Consider the following 22,098-nt stretch of genomic DNA (forward strand, 5'->3'; position numbering starts at 1 on the left):
CATGTTTAGCTTTGCACTGTTTTTGCACAGTAAATGTGACAGGATACACTTTAAATCCGCTGCTCTATGGATATCCGTTATGTTAATATACAATATAAACCTGATTTAAGTTCACAAACCGAGATTGAAGCGACGTCTTTTATTAGTGTACCGACACTATTTACAGTCTTTATTGTAAGCATGTCTGTTTTAAAAACGTTTCAAACTCTTTCTTGAGCTGCAGATGATCACAGAGAGCTGAACAGATCTTTTAATCCCATTTGCTTTGTGCACGTCCTGTCTTGTTGATATGATTATACGTGTTACTAAGGTAAGACAATTTAATATGCAGCTGGCAATCAAATCGGTGGGCGAGGAAAATCACACTCCTACATCACATTGCGGTGGGCCTCAAAATGGGAGGGGTTTGGATCCTATTTTAACGTCAGGAATGTTTGATGAATGATGTTTATATCACCCCAATATGATTATGGACACACTATACCTACGCACAATTCTGTCCAAACAGCATAGGTGCCCCTTTAATGACATGCACAGATGAATTGTTCACCCCAAATTTAGTAATGCGAGCTAACAAATTAAGCATAGTACATTTAACAAGTTAGAAATCCACAAGTTAATTTGCTTTGTTTCCTGGACAGATGTTCTATTTTGACTTCAGGTCCTCTAAACTAGGTCAAAATGCAAAATAGTTTAATCAGAAATTGCCAGTCTGAAGTAGTCAGAGGCAGAAAAAAATGGCGAGCAGGCTCCTGTTTCACATCTTTGTTTCTATTGTCCTTATTTTTTACTTTCTACTCATTTTACTTGTCAGCCTATTAACATTACTGATCATTAAGAGATGCTGGGAAAAGGTGGGAAGTAATTATTAGTCCAGGAGCTTTGTCAGCCACAGTCTGGGTTGAGCCCAGGAGAGTCGCTAATAAGAAACTGCTTTGTTAACAACACACTTGTGGATCTGGAAGAAAACACAGCTTTGGTTTATCAGGATCAGAAATTACGTTGCTACTGTTTGCCATATATTTCAGCTCATACAAGTCACGTTAAATCTTTGTGCTGTTCTTTAATGACTTTTCTTTTGTTTTCTTTGTTTTATCTTTTAGAGAGAATGAACATGTTGTCTGCATTGATCGCCCCCTTCAAGTACATGACCCCGGTGGCCAACGGCACAGAAGACGAGGACACACTGAGTCAGTATACAGCAAACTCTTTTCTATTTTTAAGTTTTTATATATGGATGATTTACAATATCTACTTAAGAGTTGAAGGCAGACAGAACATTTCAGTCTTTTTTTGCTGACAATTTAGGCTTGCATCCATGTGTTGAAGTTTATTTTCACAGATGAATTTCATTTGGTTCCATCACAACACAGTTGGGGTGTGAAATAGAGGCTTTAATGTGTGATCAGACTTTCACACTCTAAAATCTCATAACCGTCTGCTCTCCGGCATTACAAAACAGCGCCTCCTTTGCATTGTATATGGGAGAGACGATTTGTACCCACTTTAAGTATGGACTCCAAGCCAATTTTGTGGGAGATTATGGAGTGATTTGCTAGATAATGCCCCATTTTAGAGGATTTGTCCTCAGATTTTTGCAACAGTTAAGTAAGGCCGGCTTTGTCGTACGGAAACTGTTAGGAGCAGCTGCTTTGGGGATGGAAATGAGAGTTTATTAACTAGTATATGAACTTACAGGCTTTTCATCATAGGCAGAACAGAGTAGAAGAGGTCTCTGACTTTTTTTTTGGCAAAATTACCTCTTTAATAATACAAAATTTCTGCTTTCAACATAGGCACCAGCAGTGCTGAGGTCAAGGAGAACCGTAACACAGGAAATCTGGAGGATTGCGCCATTGTTACATCAGACTGTCAGACACTTTTCTTCACGGATTCACCCAGGGATGGGGCTTCTGGCCTCAAAAGAAAGCGGCCTTTGGAGGAGGACAATAACGGACACTTGCGCAAGTTGCGGCTGTACTGCAAGAAACTTGCATGGTCTGATGCACCAAAGAATGCTCTGGTCCAGTTAAACGAGCTGAGACCGGGCCTACAGTATCGGATGGTCTCTCAAACAGGACCGGTCCACGCACCACTCTTTTCCATCGCAGTAGAAGTCAACGGACTCACATTCGAGGGTACTGGTCCAACAAAGAAGAAGGCTAAGATGAAAGCCGCCGAGATGGCCCTCAAATCATTCATCCAGTTCCCCAATGCCTCGCAAGCTCATTTGGCAATGGGGGGCTTGAGCAGCCCCACAGCCGACTTCACCTCAGACCAGTCCGACTTCCCGGACACTCTTTTTAAAGGTTTCGAGCCTGACGGCTGCCGCTCTGCTGAGAACGAGTTGTTATCTAGTGCTCTCCGATTGCGCCACACATTGGACTTGATGGTGGTACAGGCCAGGCAAGAAGACCCCTGCGTTCCACCGGTTCCAGTTTCCCCGCCCCAGCCTAGCCCAGTCGTCCTGCTCAATGACCTGCGGCCTGGCCTGCGATACGCCTGCTTGTCAGAGCGCGCCCAGGGCAAGCGGGCACACCGCAGCTTCATCATGGCAGTTCGAGTGGATGGCAGGATATTCGAGGGCTCGGGTCGCAGTAAGAAGCAGGCAAAGAGGCAGGCGGCCGTGTGCGCCCTGCAGGCACTCTTCAACTTCAGGCTGGCACCTGAGGCGAGAGCGGGACACCGGCCCAGTAGGATCAAATGCCCTCATTTGCCCCAGGTGAGTATTCCGGTCCAGCTGCTGGCAGGCCACCCGCTCCATACGGCGGGCCTTAATAACCAAAGCAGCGGGAACACGGGCATACAGAACAGCCAGCCAAGACTTAATTAAGAGGGAGGAGATAATGTTTGGGGAGGCATGGGGCAGTGCAGATGGATTATGGGGGAGAGGACAGAGCAAAAGGTGGAAGCATTTTATGTTAGCACACAGGCTTTAACATTTGCTTTGGGCAGGACAGGACGGCATATCTAGTGTAAACACACACATGCGTGTGTACTTAGGAAAGCAGAGGTAAACAGAATCTATTCACAGATCTATTCAGACGGAAAAAGGATGTAAATGAGGCAAATTATCATTCGGGAACCTCTGACTCCAGAGAGAAAGTCGATGCGGCAACAAATGCTTTTTTTCTTCTTCTTCTTTTCACTTTGGATGTGTTTATAGAGCTAAATTGCAAAAGTATTGTTATTTTGCACAATCTCTAGTTTCCTCATGTATGACATGGCAGTGTCTATAAACATTAATTCAATCTGTTGCCCAAAGGAGATTGAAAAAAGCACAGAGCAAATCGACAAACAATCCTCAGACCCATTCTTTTGTTATTTAGTCAAATATGTAAATAGCAATCAGACTAGGGAAATGGTGTTTATTTTTTTCCTCGTAGAGAACTCTAAAGTATTTTCGGGCCCTTGTGTGTCCAGATGGAGTCGAAATTTAATCAGCATGGAGAGAGAGTTATCAGTCATTTATTACGTTTATTTGAATGGTGTAATTAATTAATTAGTTAATTAATGAAATGTAGTCAATACACTGAATACCACATAATTAAATCGAAAGGCAAAATGCAGATTAACTTGAAGATGGGATTGTAGCTATTGTATATGTTCCATGGCTTTATTTAGGTTGTTGCATAATATTACATGCCAGTAGAATTGTTCAGGGGTGTGTTTACCAAACAACAATGGAACTCGCGACTGAACTATCATAGTACGATAGTCACAGTACATAGACGTTTGGGGAAAGAACGATGTAGTGACGAGTGTTTCCCAAAACTGTAGTTGCTCTGTCGCAGATCCAGCATTTAAACCACGTTAGTTATAACTTAAAGCATCTGTAACTATGCTCTAAACGGGGTGGAGTAACAACTTTTTTTAAAGAGAAAAAAAAAACTAAAGTTTTGTGCAAATTATATTGCTTTACACGCACCCGCATTTTTAAAATCCAATATTACGCTAGTTTTGGTAAAAACATACATTCATTTTCCATATTAATTGAAATATATGTAAACGGAACATATAGTGCCTATGTTTCCATCACAAATATTATAAATATTGTATTCTTAAACATAAAAGCACTTACAAAAAGCTAACACGTATAATTTTAATAATGTAAATCGTTAATGTTCGTAATTTACAGTAGGCTTTTTATTAGGAAATTAAAACAAACCTACTTAATAATAATAATAACGATAATAATAATTATTATTAGTAGTAGTATTAGTATTTTATTATTATTCATTTATTATTATTATTATTAACTCTCTACTAGCCGGGCTTCCAGCTAATTCTATCAAGCCTCTTCAGCTGCTTCAGAACGCAGCAGCACGAGTGGTCTTTGATGAACCCAAAAGAGCACATGTCACTCCGCTACTCACCCGTTTGCACTGGCTGCCAGTTGCTGCTCGCATCAAATTCAAAGCTCTGATGTTTGCTTACAAAGCGACCTCTGGCTTTGCTCTTTCTTATCTGCTCTCACTTCTGCAGATATATGTGCCCTCCAGAAACTTGAGTTCTGTGAATGAATGTCGCCTCGTTGTTCTATCCCTAAGAGGGAAGAAATCACTTTCCCGAACTCTCGCTTTCAATCTGCCCAATGAATGAACTCCCTAACTACATCAGAACAGCAGAGTCACTTACTGTCTTCAAGAAACGACTAAAAACTTAACTATTTAGTCTCCACTTTCCTTCCTAATCTTAACTGCCTCTCAGGCTATACCACTAACTGTACCCTCTCTCTCTCTCTCAAAAAAAAAAAAAGTACTAATGCTTAGCTTCTTAGACTTTACACACCTGAAACTTGTCTATAGCACGTGTTCACTGCTGCTCTTATAGTTGTGTAAATTGCTTCCTTGTCCTCATTTGTAAGTCGCTTTGGATAAAAGCGTCTGCTAAATGACTAAATGTAAATGTATTAAGTAGGATTTTTTTTTCATTTCTTAATAAATAGCCTACTTTAAATTAAAACAATTAACGTATGCTGTGGTTGTATCGTGGACGAAAATGAAGAGTGAAAGTGTAAATGGGTTGTGGAGTTCTGGAAGAAAGTAGCCTAAAGAGAGTGTGAGAAGGGGGATAGGTAAAATGAGATGAGGGTTCAGACTTCAGAGGTGCTTGTTCCGGCACAAATTAACTTGGGACAAGTTAACACTAATGATATTGGAACGTTCGAAAGGAAAAGGGCATAAGGTGAGTAACTGGGCATAGAACACAGCCAGGAACTATGCTTCTGACTACAGCTCTAGAGGTGTAGTTGCAAGCGTACAAGTTTGCGATGCAGTTCGTTGGAACGATGTATTTGGGAAACGCCAAATCAACGAGCTATGTTTGTAACGACTGAACTTGCGACCTTAGTTAGGTAACGATGGTTTTTGGAAATGCACCCCAGTTTGAGACTCGCCTCTAACATTTTCCTCAAATTATTTACCTTTTGTCATAAGCCAATCATGGTCCTTAACCTCTTAATAATGGAGTTTTGCCTTTCTTAGTTTAAAACATCACGACTCTACAGTTCATTGGGTGGTTTATAACTTACTTGTGTTTTTTTCCCTCAAGTATGTGAATGTATATCTGTGTACTGTATGTGAGCAGCAGCTCTCATTTGTGTGTAAGTGCAAGAGTTTCATGCACTGCATTAGTATTCATCCCCGTTCCTGCACAGAGCCGACAGGGAGAATGTTGTCTTTCCTCTCCTACTACAGCAGCCAAACAACCTGCACATGTTTGCCGGAGAGAAACTTCTCCTTTCTCCTGCTCGCTACGCTCTTTAAAAGGATTTCTAAGAGGATTTGCCTCACTAGTTTAGTTCCAGAAATGCACTTCCTTCTGGAAATTCTTGAAAGTCAGACTATACGGCGTCTGCAGTCGAGTCTCTCAGAAACGATGACGGAAACATGTACATGAAATCAGAAACGATTCTCCTTCTCCATCACAGAATGATCCAGCAGCATCTGGTCAGTGAAACGTGAGTTTGCGCTTGTGTGTGTTTGAGCTTGTATGACGGTTTCTCAGTAGTCTGGAGATCTAAGGGTTGGATGGCGCTCAAACCACTGCCTGTAGGGTGTCTTCCTGTGCCGCAGGGCCCTGCTGATAGCAACCGCTGCCAGCTCTGCCGCTGTCACACTGCTCTCAAGACCCCAGATTTTTCTCTTTCTTTCTGCTTTGCTTTAATGACATTCAGTGCAGCAACTAGTAGTAGCAGCTTTTCTATAGGAACAGAATTTCTGTCTATAACGTGGATATGTGGAAGCATTTCATTTTTAGTTTTTATGCTACGCTATCTCAAGGCAATTCCTAACTTTTTGATTTTGTGCCTAATTCATATGAATTCATCTCATTTGTACAATTTAGATTATACAATTTGCCTTGCCTTGCCTTGCCTTGCCTATGATTTGCTCATCCCTCAGTGATGACTAGGTTTTGGGGTGGGGTTTGGTTCCACGCCTCCTTAAAAAACAAAAAAACTTGTACAATATAGCCACTAAACTGACAAAATGTAAAATAGTTACTATTCCTTGTGAGATCAGCCTATATTTGTGATATTTTAAAGTGTAATTTTAAATAAGAATAACTAATAATAATAATAATACAACATAGACTCGTTCTGAAAATGTCCCCCTATATACAGTTGTTGTTGTATATACACTGTTTGTTTGTTTACCACAGTGAAGGAAGTCCCGCATTTCACTCAGATAAGCCAATTGTCATTCTTTACAGCCCCCTTAGTTCTTTGGGGGAGGGGTCTCTACAGATTTGTGGGTTTGTTATGACAAGTCCTGTCATTTGGCGTCTACTGTGTGCCTGCGTAGATTTTGATCGGAGAAATCACATCACATTATATCCCATCACACAATGTGCACTTTCCTTAAAAGGGACTTTGATGATGATGATGATGATAATAATTATAATAATAATAATAATAATAATAATAATAATAGTAACAATTGAGAAAAATTGACTGATTGATTGATTCTTTTATTTTGTTTCATTTCATTTTGTTTCATCCATTCTTTTATTCATTCATTCATTTTTTGATTTATTCATTCATTAATTCTTTGATTCATTGATTCATTCTTTGATTCATTCATTCGCTCTGATTCATTCATTAATTCGTTCTTTGATTCATTCATTCGTTCTTTGATTTATTCATATATTCTTTGATTCATTCATTTATTCTTTGATTCATTCATTCTTTTTTTATTCATTCATTTATTAATTCTTTGATTCATTGATTCATTCTTTGATGCATTCATTCGTTCTTTGATTCATTCATTTGCTCTTTGATTCATTCATTCATTCGTTCTTTGATTCATTCATTTGCTCTTTAATTCATTCATTCATTTGTTCTTTGATTCATTCATTCGTTCTTTGATTCATTTATTCTTTTTTGATTCATTAATTCATTCTTTGATTCAGTCAGTCTATCAGTCTTTGATTCATTCCTTCGTTCGTTCTTTGATTCATTAATTTATTATTGGATTCATTCATTCATTGCCTCATTCATTTTGATTCATTCATTTGTTCTTTGATTCATTCATTCGCTCAGTCGTTCTTTGATTTATTCAATTATTATTTGATTCATTCATTCTTTCTTTGATTCATTCATTCATTCTTTGATTGATTTATTAATTCAGTCTTTGATTCATTCATTCAGTCAGTCTTTGATTCATTCATTAATTCATTCTTTGATTTATTTGTTCATTCATTCTTTGATTAATTCATTTATTCTTTGATTCATTCATTTATTTTTTCTTTGATTCATTCATTTATTTTTTGATTGATTCATTCATTCTTTAAATTCATCTATTCGCTCTTTTATTCGTTCAGTCAGTCTTTGATTCATTAATTTGTTCTTTGGTTCATTTCTTCTTTGATTCATTCATTTTGATTCATTTATTCATTCTTTGATTCGTTCATTCATTGATTTTTGTTGTGTCTCTGAGGCCTTTTTGTTAATTTAAAATATTTTAATCAAGTAGTCATTCAGTAGAATGTAATGTGTCCAACAGAAAAATTAAGTAGTTTGTTGATAAATGTGAAAATAATGAAATAATGAAATAAAAAATAATTAAAACTAGTTTTCCCTGACCTCTGGTTAGTTTCTGATCCAGAAGCATTACAGGATATTGAGATAAAATGAGATGATGGTTAACCAGGATTTCCAGTGAAACAAATAAGCTTTGGAAGATTAAAATGGAGATGAAGAAAGAGTGCCATAGAGAGAGTGAAATAAGGGTCACCTTTGGAGTGGAATAGAAGGACAGGGAGACTCTGGTGGGTGGCAGGCATTTCTGGCACAGATGGAATATTCTGTAGGAACGGCCGGCTGTAGAACTGTGATGCCCCAGGCAAATATGAACAATAACTTGCAGGCTACCCTTCTCCACCACCTCTTAAATGAAAAATTGAACCGTCATGGAGGCTGCATGCCTTGTTGCTCACATCCCTATGCTTCTTCACATCTCTAAATAATGACACACTTACACACACACACACACACACACACATGCACACTCCCCGCAGGGATTTACCTGCATGCTCTGTGAAAGTCAATATAACATTGAAGAAGTAATATGAGAACCAGGTACGAAGCAAGACTTATTAAGTCAGCCCCAAAAACATCCATCAATCACGGGATCATAATCCCCTAGTGTTTCTCTAACTTCGTTTCCTGCTAAAAAGGACGTGTACAAAGCCATGCCTTGCATCAAGGTTATTTTAGTAAACTATTTGTCAAAAAAAAAATTTTGTTAGCTAAAAAAAATCATAATAAATGCAAACTAAAGCTAACAAGTCACTGAACTTGGCTAATTAACTGGTAACATTTTAGTTTGGGGCACAATTCATGGTGTTAACAAACCATTAACTAAGAAGTTAAGCTCTAAACTACTAATTAGCTGTTTTTTAATAGTTAGTAAGGTAGTTGGGTTTAGGATTAGGGATGCAGCATAAGATCATACATTAACTACTAATGAACAGTTAATATCTTAATAAGAAGCAGCTAATAAGCTAGTAGTTGAGAGCGACATAAACTAAAGTGTTGCCAAATAATTATTAGCAAAAATAAATAACCTTTATCAGAATTAATAAGCATTCATTTAGAGAAACACCTGTAGAGTGTAGAGTAGACCTGTGCTTTTACTGCCAAACACATCACTCAGACACATGATTTTATATATCTATATATATATATCTATATATACATCTATATCTATATATATATATATATATATATATATATATATATATATATATATATATATATATATATATATATATATATATATATATATATATATATATACATCTATATATATATATATATATATATATATATATATATATATATATATATATATATATATATATATATATATATATAGATATATATATATATAGATATGTTTAACTGCATAATACAGTGTTATCTAATATATGAAGAAGATTGTCTGAATTCTTTGTTTCACTATTATTCATTGCATTTGTGTGGTTTTGGATTCATTGTTTGTTCAGTTATTTTGTATTTATTACTAAGAGGTTTGTACAAGAGTCAATGTTAGCAGTGCAAACATTAAACTTTGATATTTTTTTCTAGAATTAGACTTTAACTAACCGAATAAAACCATTAATGAAATGAACTAAAACTAATCTGATATTTACAGAAAAATAAAAATACTAATTTACAAAATGCAAACACTATAATAACCTTGCCTTTCACTATATATAATATCATCACACAAGTAGCAGTGCAATATGGCTGTATATCGGCACTTGTGAGAGGCGTGCATTGTCCCTCCAGTGACGATAAATAGCCATATTGTACTGCTACGATTGGGATATCGCATTTATATAACAGTTTAATGGCATAATCATGTGTATAAAAAAAGGAAAGTAAGCACGGAGAGTCTAAAAATCCTTTTGAATGAAGAACTACTTTCCTCCATTCATTCTCATCTGCAGCTGACATCAGAACAGCAGAAGCCGTTGCTCATTTCACTAACGTTACTTTGATGTTATATGTTTGATATCACATTGAGAACAATGATTCTCTAGCGTAATGTCTAAAGTGATGACAAAACTGGTGATTTTGCTCACATTTTAAGATTATAAGGCTGAACAGTATGAAATGCCATCAGTCTACAGAGATTTCCTAGTGTTTCTGTTGCAATAGGGAGATCACAATGATTACCCAGAAAAATCTAAATGTAAAGCAAACACTAGCAGATTATTGTTCTGTTTGCGATAAGGAAAAATGCTAAACACTTGCAGGCATTTCTACTTTCTTTCTGTTTATCGAACTAGTTTAGAGTATATATATATATATATATATATATATATATATATATATATATATATGTGTGTGAATGTGTATATATGTGTGTATGTGTATATGTATGTATGTATGTATATATATATATGTATGTATGTATGTATATGTGTGTGTGTGTGTGTGTGTGTGTGTGTGTGTGTATATATGTATAAGTGTTATTATTTTGTTTTTAAAAAATTTGATAGTGAGTTTTTTTATTTTTGCTTTTGGGGGAAAAAAGTCTGTTAATGTTTAAACAATATGATTTGTTTTACATATATTTGCAAATTATAATACTAATGATAGAATAATACAATAATAATTACAAATAAAATAAAAATAAAGCATAAAAAAATAAATAAATGAATAAATACTGACCTTCAGTTTTAATCTAAATTAGTTTAATCCTCTTCAATTGAACCATTTCTAGTAGAAAGTATGTCTTGAAAATAATTGATAAAAGGTTGCAAGATTTATTAGAATTTATCTTCCTTTTTTAATGCAGAATCTGATTTGCAGTCACACTTTCATCAAGATATTTTTTTTCTGTTTCTTAGAAGTATAAATGCAGGACAAACTGATTTGGCATCAGAAGTCTGCCCACGTTATATGGTGGAATGATTGCAGTGCATGGTTAGGTTGATTGGCCACTTAATCTCTCAGCGCAGTCACAAATATCTGCAGCGTTGCCAAGTCAACGCACAAACCCTGTTTAGACAGGAAAAAGCCAGAGTCTAAGCAAAAGGGGGCGACGTCGGTGCAACCGCAGGTCCTGACCATGTCACTGCTATAGTTAACCTTATAGACCACAGAGTATTTGACTGAAGAAATTACCACTGAATGCTGCTTGATATCAATCACTGTCTAATCAGGAGTGTGCTGAGACCAGTTATGTGCTTGAATTCTGCAGCCGGCATTTAAAAGGCTTACAGAAATGGAGGAACTAAAGGGAGAGTTTTAAAAGAGGAAAGGGAGATGTGTGTGAAAAGGTGGAGTCAGATAGAGTGTTAGTGGAAATATATCGCAGGGGAGGGGAGATATTGCAGAATGAGTTCAGAATGAGAACAGGTTCATCAACAGAAAGGTGGAGTTGAAGTGGGAGGTCATTGGAAGTAAATGTTAAAGGGATAGTTCAGCCAAAAATGAAGATCTGAGTTGGTTGCTTCTGTTGAGCAGAGGATGTGTTTTACAGTAGCAGGGCTAGAGATGCTCATGAAAACAGATTCACCATTAACCGAAAGCATGTGTTTCATTTTTAATTGATTAATGGTATCAGTAATGATTCATATTTGTAATCACATGTACACACATATTTGTAACTCACGAAATGGTACCACGTGCAACACATACTTTGCCAAAGAACCAAAATGAAAGAAGAATATTGGTCACAGTTTGACACAGACGAGTTGATGCTAATCCAGCGCTGATGCTGATTGTCTCTGTCCTGGATCCGCATCATAAACACTTCTGTTTATTTGCACAACTGGAGAAAGAAGCCGCAAAACAAAACTCTCCAAAATGTGCGCTGCTTTGGAAACAAGCCGGCCACAAATCAGAGCTTCATGTATGCAAATTAATGCAATATCATATGCAAGGAACAAAATTGTAATATGCTCTAGTAGCCTATACTTTACAAAAGTATGTATTTCATCCCATGCAGCACTTGCACATGAACCGTGAGTGAGAGTGAAAATGAAAGCACACAAGCTCTAAGGTAAAACCAGACCCTCAAGACATAATCTTTAAAATAATGGCTTTTATTAAAAATTAGGACAGAGGTTTGTAATATATTTATAAGCATTAATTAAATGCATATTTTGTGTGGAGCGATCGATTTGAGCCTGCTGTTTTTATTTGACAGAGAAAAAAAAAACATATGATTGGAAAAAGACAGCCGATGCCGGTCCTTAAAAAGGATTGAGTCAGTGTTTTCGTTTTGTAATCTAAATTTAAGTCATTTAAGTGAAAAATATCTAGGGCAGGCCTATTTATTTTATTATTTTTATTTAGTTTATTCTGTTTTTCTTTGCTATTGGAAACACTGCAGGTGCGTGAAGATGTCCTGTTGTTATGTTCTGTAATTAATATGTTTGCATGTTAAAATAAATCTGTATTTTTAATAGACACAAAATACACACGTAATCTATTATTATTATTATTATTATTTAATATTAATCTGACCAGTTAACAATTAATATTAGCTTAACGAGTGGCGGTTGGCAGTTGGCAAAGTTAACCGAAATCAGCATCTCAAGCAGGGCCATACTGCAATTTAATTTTACAGTAAAATATCCTTACCCTAACTTCTATAGTATGCTGATTTAGTTACTGCTGACTTCTGAAACTCATATCAGACTCCAGAATAACACCAAGATAACACTTTCCTAATCATAATAGTTTTAATAACTCATTTCTAATAACTGATTATTTTCTCTTTGCCATGATGACAGTACATGATATTTGATTAGATATTTTTAAGACACTAGTATTCAACTTAAAGTGACATTTAAAGTCTTAATTAGGGTAATTAGGCAAGTTAGGGTAATTAGGCCACTCACTTTACAGTGATTATTATACAGTATTATACAACAGTAGTTTGTTCTGGAGTCAATCAAAGAATATTGCTTAAGGGGGCTAATAATGACCTTGAAATGGTTTTAAAATTAATAACAGTTTTTATTCTAGCCTAAATAAAACAAATACGACTTTCTCCAGAAGAAAAAATATTATCGGAAATACTGTGAAAATTTCCTTGCTCTGTTAAACATCATTTGGGAAATACTTGAAAAAGAAAAACAGTTTCACAGGAGGGCGAATAATTCTGACTTCAATTGTATATTGCGCACCAACATCGAAACATGGTCTTTAAGTCTGTTTATATTTTGTCTGGTCTGCTTCTCGTGCCTTTGAGATTTCTCATTGAGAAGCGACAACATGTAGGTGTCTCGTTTCTGCTCCAGCGAATTATGCTGCTCTTTTGATATATGGATTCCGAAAGTATGCACGGACTTTGACTAATCTAGCATGGTAATTTCCCCAGCAGAGTGAATTAAGACTGTTTTCACACACGTGAAGGTGACCTTGTCCACCAGCCTGCCATTCGGTGATTATTTTTGTACTCCTTTCTCTTTCTCTCTCTCTCTCTCTCTGTTTTTAACCCCTTTGACTTAATCACACCAGATATAAACAAGCCTCCAGCAGCCACGAAGCAAAAATCATTAATTAAGACTGCCACAAAAAATTAGAGATGGCAGGATGGTAAGAGAGTGAGAGAGAATACAGATTGCAAAGTGTGAAACAGACATTATGAGCATAATTGATTAACATTATCAGCGTCTCCTAGAGACTCTCCACATCTCAGGCGCCGTTTAGTTATTTTTAAAAATACTGTTAGGAAGGAATATTGGTTAAATATGCCGCCAACACTAGTCTCAAAATAACTCCATTGTCATGGGCAGACTTTAAGCGTATTGATTAAATTCATCAACTTTAGCTGAGTCTGATAGTTGACAATAACAAAGGAATGTTTTACAGAATGGTGTACTCATTTAAAGCTTCAACAGGTAAAAAAAATTGCTCACAGATAGTTTTTGCAAATTTTTTTTTAAATATGAAGGTGACTTGTAGCCATCTTTCTGTGTTTTTGTGTCCTTTCCCACAAAGCAATCTCGTATATGGAAATATTTGCATATTTGGACTATATGCTACATGTATTGTAAAAATAGCCACTTGCATGTTTTTTTTTTACCATTGGAATTATTAATATGTACATACATGTTTAAATATATTAGTTATCAGTTTATATGGGTGCTCATATATGGCTATATGTCTAATACATTTTAATTATATACATATTTTTATAATTCGAATGGAAGTAAAATATATGTTTGCAATATTTTGAAAGATATGTTGCATATTATATTATATTATATTATATTATATTATATTATATTATATTATATTATATTATATTATATTATATTATATTATATTATATTATATTATATTATATTATAATATATTATATTATATTATGTTATATTATATTATATTATATTATATTATATTATATTATATTATATTATATTATATTATGTTATATTATATTATGTTATATAATATTATATTATATTATATTATTTTATACTATATTATATTATATTATATTATACTATATTAAATTATATTATATTATATTATATTATATTATATTATACTATATTATATTATACTATATTAAATTATATTATATTATATTATATTATATTATATTATATTATACTATATTATACTATATTAAATTATATTATATTAAATTATATTATATTATATTAAATTATATTATATTATATTATATTATATTATATTATATTATATTATATTATATTATATTATATTATATTATATTATATTAAATTATATCATCATAAATTATATTATATTATATTGTATTATATTATATTATACTATATTATATTAAATTATATCATAATATATTATATATTATACTATATTATATTATATTATTTTAATTTATATTATATTATATTATATTATATTATATTATATTATATTATATTATATTATATTATATTATAATTTAATTTAATTTAATTATATTATATTATATTATATTATATTATATTATATTACATTATATTAAATTATATTATATTATATTATATTATATTATATTACTTTATATTATATTATATTATATTATATTATTTTATACTATATTATATTATATTATGCTATATTATATTATATCATATTATATTATATTATTATACTATATTATATTATATTATATTATATTATATTATATTATACTATATTATATTATATTATATTATATTATATTATTTTATACTATATTCTATTATATTATATTATATTATATTATATTATATTATATTATTTTATACTATATTCTATTATATTATACTATATTATATTATATTATATTATATTATATTATTTATATTATTATTATATAACATTATATTCATTAGGGGTGTCAAAAATAATTGTTTCTTCTGTGCACCGCAATGCAGATGCGGACAATTTGGTATCAATTCAGTAATAGATCCTAACCAGTTATTCCATACTGATGTGATTTATCTCATATGCGCTATATTACGGTAGTTTACTATGACGAGGGAGGCGAGCGCGAGTAATTAAAACACTCCAACTACTTATAAAACGCAGAAATTGTGCACGATTCACTGTGTGATTTATCAGTGTTTATCATCAGTGAACAGCACCAGAGCGTTAGAGCCAATCGCAGCCCTTTCTGTTGAGCGCGTGACCAATCACGGGTGAATTTGCTCAACAAGGCTCAGAAAGCGAGCAGGATATGTACATTTGTTTATTTTCTTTAATTGCTCATGTTGTTCTGTGCATGTGCTTGAGTTTTTAAAGGTACAGTTCATATATCTGACTGATTGTATTAAAGGACAAAATTGTATTACAAATAGTTTATAAATATATTTATACTTGTTAATACAAGAATTGTTGTGCTGTGATGTAAAATATAAAATTGTGTATGGAAAGCATCGTCAATCCACTGTGATGCACCGAGATATCGAATTGAACCAAATCGATGACATGATAATCACATCCGAACTGTGAGACCAGTGTAGGTTCACACCTCTAATATATATATATATATATATATATATATATATATATATATATATATATATATATATATATATTAGAATTTTTTTGTTTTTTTTATTATTAATTTATTTATTTATTAAATATATTTATTTATGTACAATTTATTTTACATAAAATATAGAATTTTATATCAATTCCAAATATAAACTTGTATCTCATATATGTAATTTGCATTTCCATGTATGAGTTTTCTATATAGGTTGTGTTGTGTCATAGCAGCTTTACAGTTGGGCGTTTATCCATCATTATTTTTTTTTTCTAAAGCCATTCTTACAAATTTGGTGAATCTGTATTGAAAACACAAAGGGCGTCATGGTGGCGCAATGGGTAGCACGATCACCTCACAGCAAGAAGGTCGCTGGTTTGAGCTATAGGTGAATTGAATAAAGCTAAATTGGCTGTAGTGTATGTGTGTGAAAGAGTGTGTGGGTATTTCCCAGTGTTGGGTTGAGGCTGGAAGGGCCTCTGCTGCATAAAACATGCTGGATAAGTTGGCGGTTTATTCCACTGTGGTGACCCCTGATTAATAAAGGGACTAAGCCGAAGGAAAATGAATGAAAACACAAACTGTAAATGTCTCAACACATTAAACTTGCCTAAATCACATCAGCTTTAAGTGCAGTTTCCACATTTCTTGTGGTTCTATGATATTCTGAAATGGGAGCTCTTTACACATGAAAGGTTATCATCATCATCAGAATGGGCTCATCCATATGCAAAGAATGACCTATGAGACTACTATATCCTTTCCATTCTGTCAGCACAAACACAAGACACTACGCATACAGTTTAACTTTTATAAGCTAGATACACTATTATCTGACAGAAAATATGTATTTTAAAGGTGCCATATGCTGCATTAAATCAATAATTGTTCTCTGAGGGGGAGTGTTAGAGAGTGGAGTCAGAATGAGGGGGAGTGTCAGAGAGTGGAGTCAGAATGAGGGGGAGTGTCAGAGAGTGGAGTCAGAATGAGGGGGAGTTTTAGAGAGTGGAGTCAGAATGAGGGGGAGTGTCCGAGAGTGGGGTCAGAATGAGGTGGAGTATACGAGGGTGGGGTCAGAATTATTGGGAGCATCAGATGGTGGGATCAGAATGATTCGGAGCATTAGAGGGTGGAGTAAGAATGAGGAGTGTTTGAGGGTGAAGTCAGAATGAGGGGGAGTGTCCGAGGGTGGAGTCAGAATGAGGGGGAGTGTCCGAGGGTGGAGTCAGAATGAGGGGGAGTGCCAGAGGGTGGGGTCAGGATGAGGGGGCGTGCCAGAGGGTGGGCTCAAAATGGGGGGGAGTGTTTATGGAATAATTAAGAATGAGTTGGAGCATCAGATGGTGGGGTCAGAATAATTCGGAGCATCAGAGGGTGGAGTCAGAATGAGGAGGAGTGTCCGAGGGTGGATTCAGAATGAGGGGGAGTGCCAGAGGGTGGGGTCAGGATGAGGGGGAGTGTCCGAGGGCGGAGTCAGGATGAGGGGGAGTGCCAGAGGGCGGGGTCAGGATGAGGGGGAGTGCCAGAGGGTGGGGTCAGGATGAGGGGGAGTGCCAGAGGGTGGGGTCAGGATGAGGGAGAGTGCCAGAGGGTGGGGTCAGGATGAGGGAGAGTGCCAGAGGGTGGGGTCAGGATGAGGGAGAGTGCCAGAGGGTGGGGTCAGGATGAGGGAGAGTGCCAGAGGGTGGGGTCAGGATGAGGGAGAGTGCCAGAGGGTGGGGTCAGGATGAGGGGGAGTGCCAGAGGGTGGGGTCAGGATGAGGGGGAGTGCGAGAGGGTAGGGTCAGGATGAAGGGGAGTGCCAGAGGGTGGGGTCAAAATGAAAGGGGTTGTTTATGGAATAATTAAGAATGAGTTGGAGTGTCAGATGGTGGGATCAAGATCAGGGGGCGTGTCAGGGTGGGGCAGAATGAGGGGGAGTGTCAGAGGGTGGAGTCAGAAAGAAAGAAGGGGGTTGTTTATAGTTAAGAATGAAGAGGAGTGTCAAGAGGTGGGATCTGAATTAGTGTTTATGGACTGGTTAAAACTGACAGGAAATGTCAGGGCAGAGTCAGAGTTAAGGGGGAGGTTTATATATATGGTTATATATGTTTATTTATTTTATTATTTATTTAACTGAACAGGACACAGGATTTGAAAAAAAAAATATTGAAGAAGAATTTTGATGTTTATTGTTTGTAAAAACAAAAAAAGGTAAACATCATCTAAAACTAATGAAATATAAAACAGCTTGTGTGATGTTTAATTTGACCTCCTGATGCTTTCAGTGCCATATGGAAAAGCAGCGAGTCTAAAGGTCTGTTTCAGAGTCTGACTCTGCTCATCCACTTCCCTCTTCCCCTGTAATCATCCGGATTGATGACAGTCTTAAACACACACACACACACACACACACACACACTCATCATCTCTCGCACCTGACAGTCTCCTGTGATCAGCGCGCATGCTCATAATCACCTCCCAGCGAGATGCTCACACTTCATTAAAAGCATAATCAACTTCATTACAGTGCCATAGACACTCAGCTAGCTAACGGGCTCCGATAAATCACAGGCGCTGCTTCAGTGTGTGTTTATCTCGCTGAGCCAGGTGGAAGAAATAGCGGCCAGAGGAAACTATCTGAACACATGTGGCCTTTTACACGACCTTATGCCTAGTTAGACTGTATATGTGCTTGTAGGCTACATCCAGTTACCGCTATCCATTAACAATACACATATTGCCAACTGTCCTGTGAGAAATCACCCCCCCTCCCCCAGTTTAAATGTGTGTCCCCTCACTAACCTGAAGCCTTTCTGCTTTTTAGCAAAACTGAATATTTAAGGAGGTCGCTCAGTAACTACAGTAATGGGAGGCTGTGCAGTATAGTTATTCTCCCAGAGATAAGTGATGGTATTAGGAATGAAGTGAAGCAGAATTTTTTGCAGTGGTAAGTAAATTGCACTGATCTTCTGATTGCTTTTATAAAATGAGCTGATGTTCATGAAGTAATTAAATGTATTGTCATTAACATACATCAACCAGTATAATTCTTAGCTACAGTAACTACATTAAAGCCCTTAATATTGAATTGATCGTGCTCACTGATGTATGCGCAGCTTATTATCGCCTCAAACGTTGCTCATTATATTAGATTCATATATGCTTGTTATTGCCAGACACTATTATCATAGTAGCATTCTGTTTTTTTTTTGTTGGTAGTTTAGATTTGTATAGCGGTTTTAGATGCTTTAGACCTTATTTCTGACCCACAAAACCAGGGATGTTTTCTGGCAGTAGCCAAAAACTACATTTATGGGTCAAAATTTGTGATTTTTCTACTCTGCCAAAATCTTTCATTCTTTCATTTCTATTTCGGCTTAGTCCCTTTATTAATCTGGGGTCGCCACAGCAGAATGAACCGCCAACTTATCTAGCATATGTTTTACGCAGCGGATGCCCTTCTAGCTGCAACCCATCAATGGGAAAATGCCAATAATCATTACTGAATATTAAGCAAAGGTCATGAAGATATTTTGTCAGTTGCCTACTGTAAATATAGTTTGATTAGTAAGGTGCATAAAAAAGTCAAGACAACAAATATTTTTATGTTGCTTTAACTTGTTTTAAGGAGTTATTCAGGTTTCAACTAAATTTTATTAGTTATACACAGTTGAACTTAATTTTAACCAGTTTGATTAATGTAAGCTGAGATGACTAGATAATGTGATTCAACAAAAAAAATAAGGCAGCAATATTTGTTTACAGTGTACGCACTACATTTAGACAATGTTATAGTCACGTTCGATTTTGTGAACCCTCAGATTCCGGAATAGAGGTTAAACAATGGATTGGTTAAATAATAAATCAAATATTGTTGTATCCCAGCAAAGTATACGTCTGTGGAAAGCTTATTCATTCAGCTTTCATTGTGATGTAAAAATCTCCATAGATTAAAAGTGACTTTGTTAAACCATAGAATTGAGATCGAACTCCCATAATGCAATTCACAACCATATATATATATATATATATATTTTTTTTTATGTATATATATATATATATATATATATATATATATATATATATATATATATATATATATATATATATATATAATGTTTGTGTGTGTGTGTATATATATATATATATATATATATATATATATATATATAATGTGTGTGTGTATATATATATTATATATATTTTTATATATATATATATATATATATATATAAGTGTATATATATATATATATATATATATATATATATATATATATATATACATACATACATATATACATACATACGTATATATATATATATATATATATATATATATATATATATATATATATATATATATTGCTTTTTATTTATTTATCAGTTGGCAGTTCATTCCGCTGTGGTGACCCCTGATAAATAAGGGACTAAGCCGAAGGTGAATGAATGAATGAATTTAACAGTTATTTTTTACAGTGTAGAGAATAACTGTACATGCACAAAATACGAATTCACCCAACAACTGTAAGAAGGATCACATTAAAACAAATGACCGTTGTTTCCACTCATGCCCAATATTTCACACACACACACACACGCCTTCAGGCTCTGGCCTAACACAAATGCAGTTTGTCTACAGGCTAGAACTGATCTGGCGTCATCGTTTGAGGAATGAGCAGGTAAGGAAACGGACCTAAAAAGACAGGAACTAGAGCGGGCTGGAACTAAAAGACCTTCAGGATTAATTAGGCGTCAGATTGCTTGCGGGGCACAGGCGTTTTCGTGCATGCAGAATGTACTCTCGGCCTGTTGGCTCATAATTCAGCTCTTTCGCATTTCTGGTTCATTTCCTTATTGTGTTTTTCCACAGCTTGTTGATATTTCAGACAGCCCTCCTCAACCCGGCACGAAACAGTCTCAGACTCATAATTGATTGCAGGATTTCTGCAGGTTCAAAGGAGTCAAATTTAAGACCTTTTTAAAACCATTATGAGTAAAGTTTCAGACTTATATAGAGGTCAGCATGATGGTTCGGTGGTCGCCTCACAGCAAGAAGGTCACTGGTTTGAGTGCTGGCTGGGCCAGTTGGCATTTCTGTATGGAGTTTGCATGTTCTCCCTGTGCTGGTGTGGGTTTCCTCCGGGTGCTCCGGTTTCCCCCACAGTCCAAACACGTGCACTATAGGTACTAAGTATTGGGTAAACTAAATTGGCTGTAGTGTGTGGATGAGTGTGTGTGGGTGTTTCCCAGTACTGGGTTGCAGCTGGAAGAGCATCCGCTGTGTAAAACATCCGCTGGATAAGTTGCCGGTTCATTCCGCTGTGGCGACCCCTGATGAATAAAGGAACTAAGCCGAAAGTAAATGAATGGATAGATATTTACATGAACAGAGAACAAAATCCATTTAAATCAGACCTACAACCCAATTATTGTTTTCTTTTTGTGAATTTAGGACTTTTTAGGGCCTAAAATAAATTTTTTGAAATGTAAGACTTATTAGGACCCTGCAGACACCCTGTGATTGTTTCTTTGAGGTTTTTTTTTTCCGCGCTGCGCCTCTGTGCTGGCCGTCAAACTGTATCCGGAACAGATGCAAATGATTGTGCATTAACTTTTGCTGCTGAATTCAGGTCCCATAAGAGCCTTTGACCTCATTCAGTTGTATTTTTAGTTGTGTTCGCAGTCTATCTTCTGCAGCAGCATATCAAAAGCTGTCAGAAAACAGCAGAGGATTAGTCGGTCACCTTTCCACCTCACACATCATGTCATTTCCTGAGGCACAGGAAGTGCTCGTCTTTGAATACCGATTGCCAATATAAGACAGATGGCCGTTATGAGCTTAATCTTCATTCCTGACCAAGAATGACTGCAGTCACTTTAAGAGAACGTCGGGCCGTTGTGACTCACAAAGCTTGGCTTCTATTTGAATTGATGAACTGGGTACAGAAGTTAGCCAGTTAGCGTGGTGCAATGACTCGCGCTTTAAAGTTCTGAAGGAATCTTATATTGTTCATTCATTCATTCATTCATTCATTCAAAAAAAACCCAGAAAAATCCTTTATTCTCACATATCCATGTGCTTATCATGCTTCTGTGGATTCAAAATGAGAAGTGGAAAAATGAAAGTGTAGCAGTCA

At 35.4% G+C, this 22,098-nt stretch overlaps 1 protein-coding gene across 1 annotated transcript in view; it reads left to right on the forward strand.

Moving 5' to 3' along the window:
• The first annotated feature begins 1,109 nt into the window (after positions 1 to 1,109).
• Positions 1,110 to 22,098, forward strand: part of adarb2 (adenosine deaminase RNA specific B2 (inactive)) — a 98,566-nt gene continuing 77,577 nt past the window's right edge. Inside the window, 2 exon segments of the mRNA XM_056450655.1 lie at positions 1,110 to 1,190; positions 1,797 to 2,722. Coding sequence (XP_056306630.1) covers positions 1,115 to 1,190; positions 1,797 to 2,722 — 1,002 coding nt within the window. The 5' untranslated portion in view covers positions 1,110 to 1,114.

The sequence above is a fragment of the Danio aesculapii genome, chromosome 24 (assembly GCF_903798145.1).
Source record: "Danio aesculapii chromosome 24, fDanAes4.1, whole genome shotgun sequence".
In the NCBI taxonomy this organism is placed as follows: domain Eukaryota; kingdom Metazoa; phylum Chordata; class Actinopteri; order Cypriniformes; family Danionidae; genus Danio; species Danio aesculapii.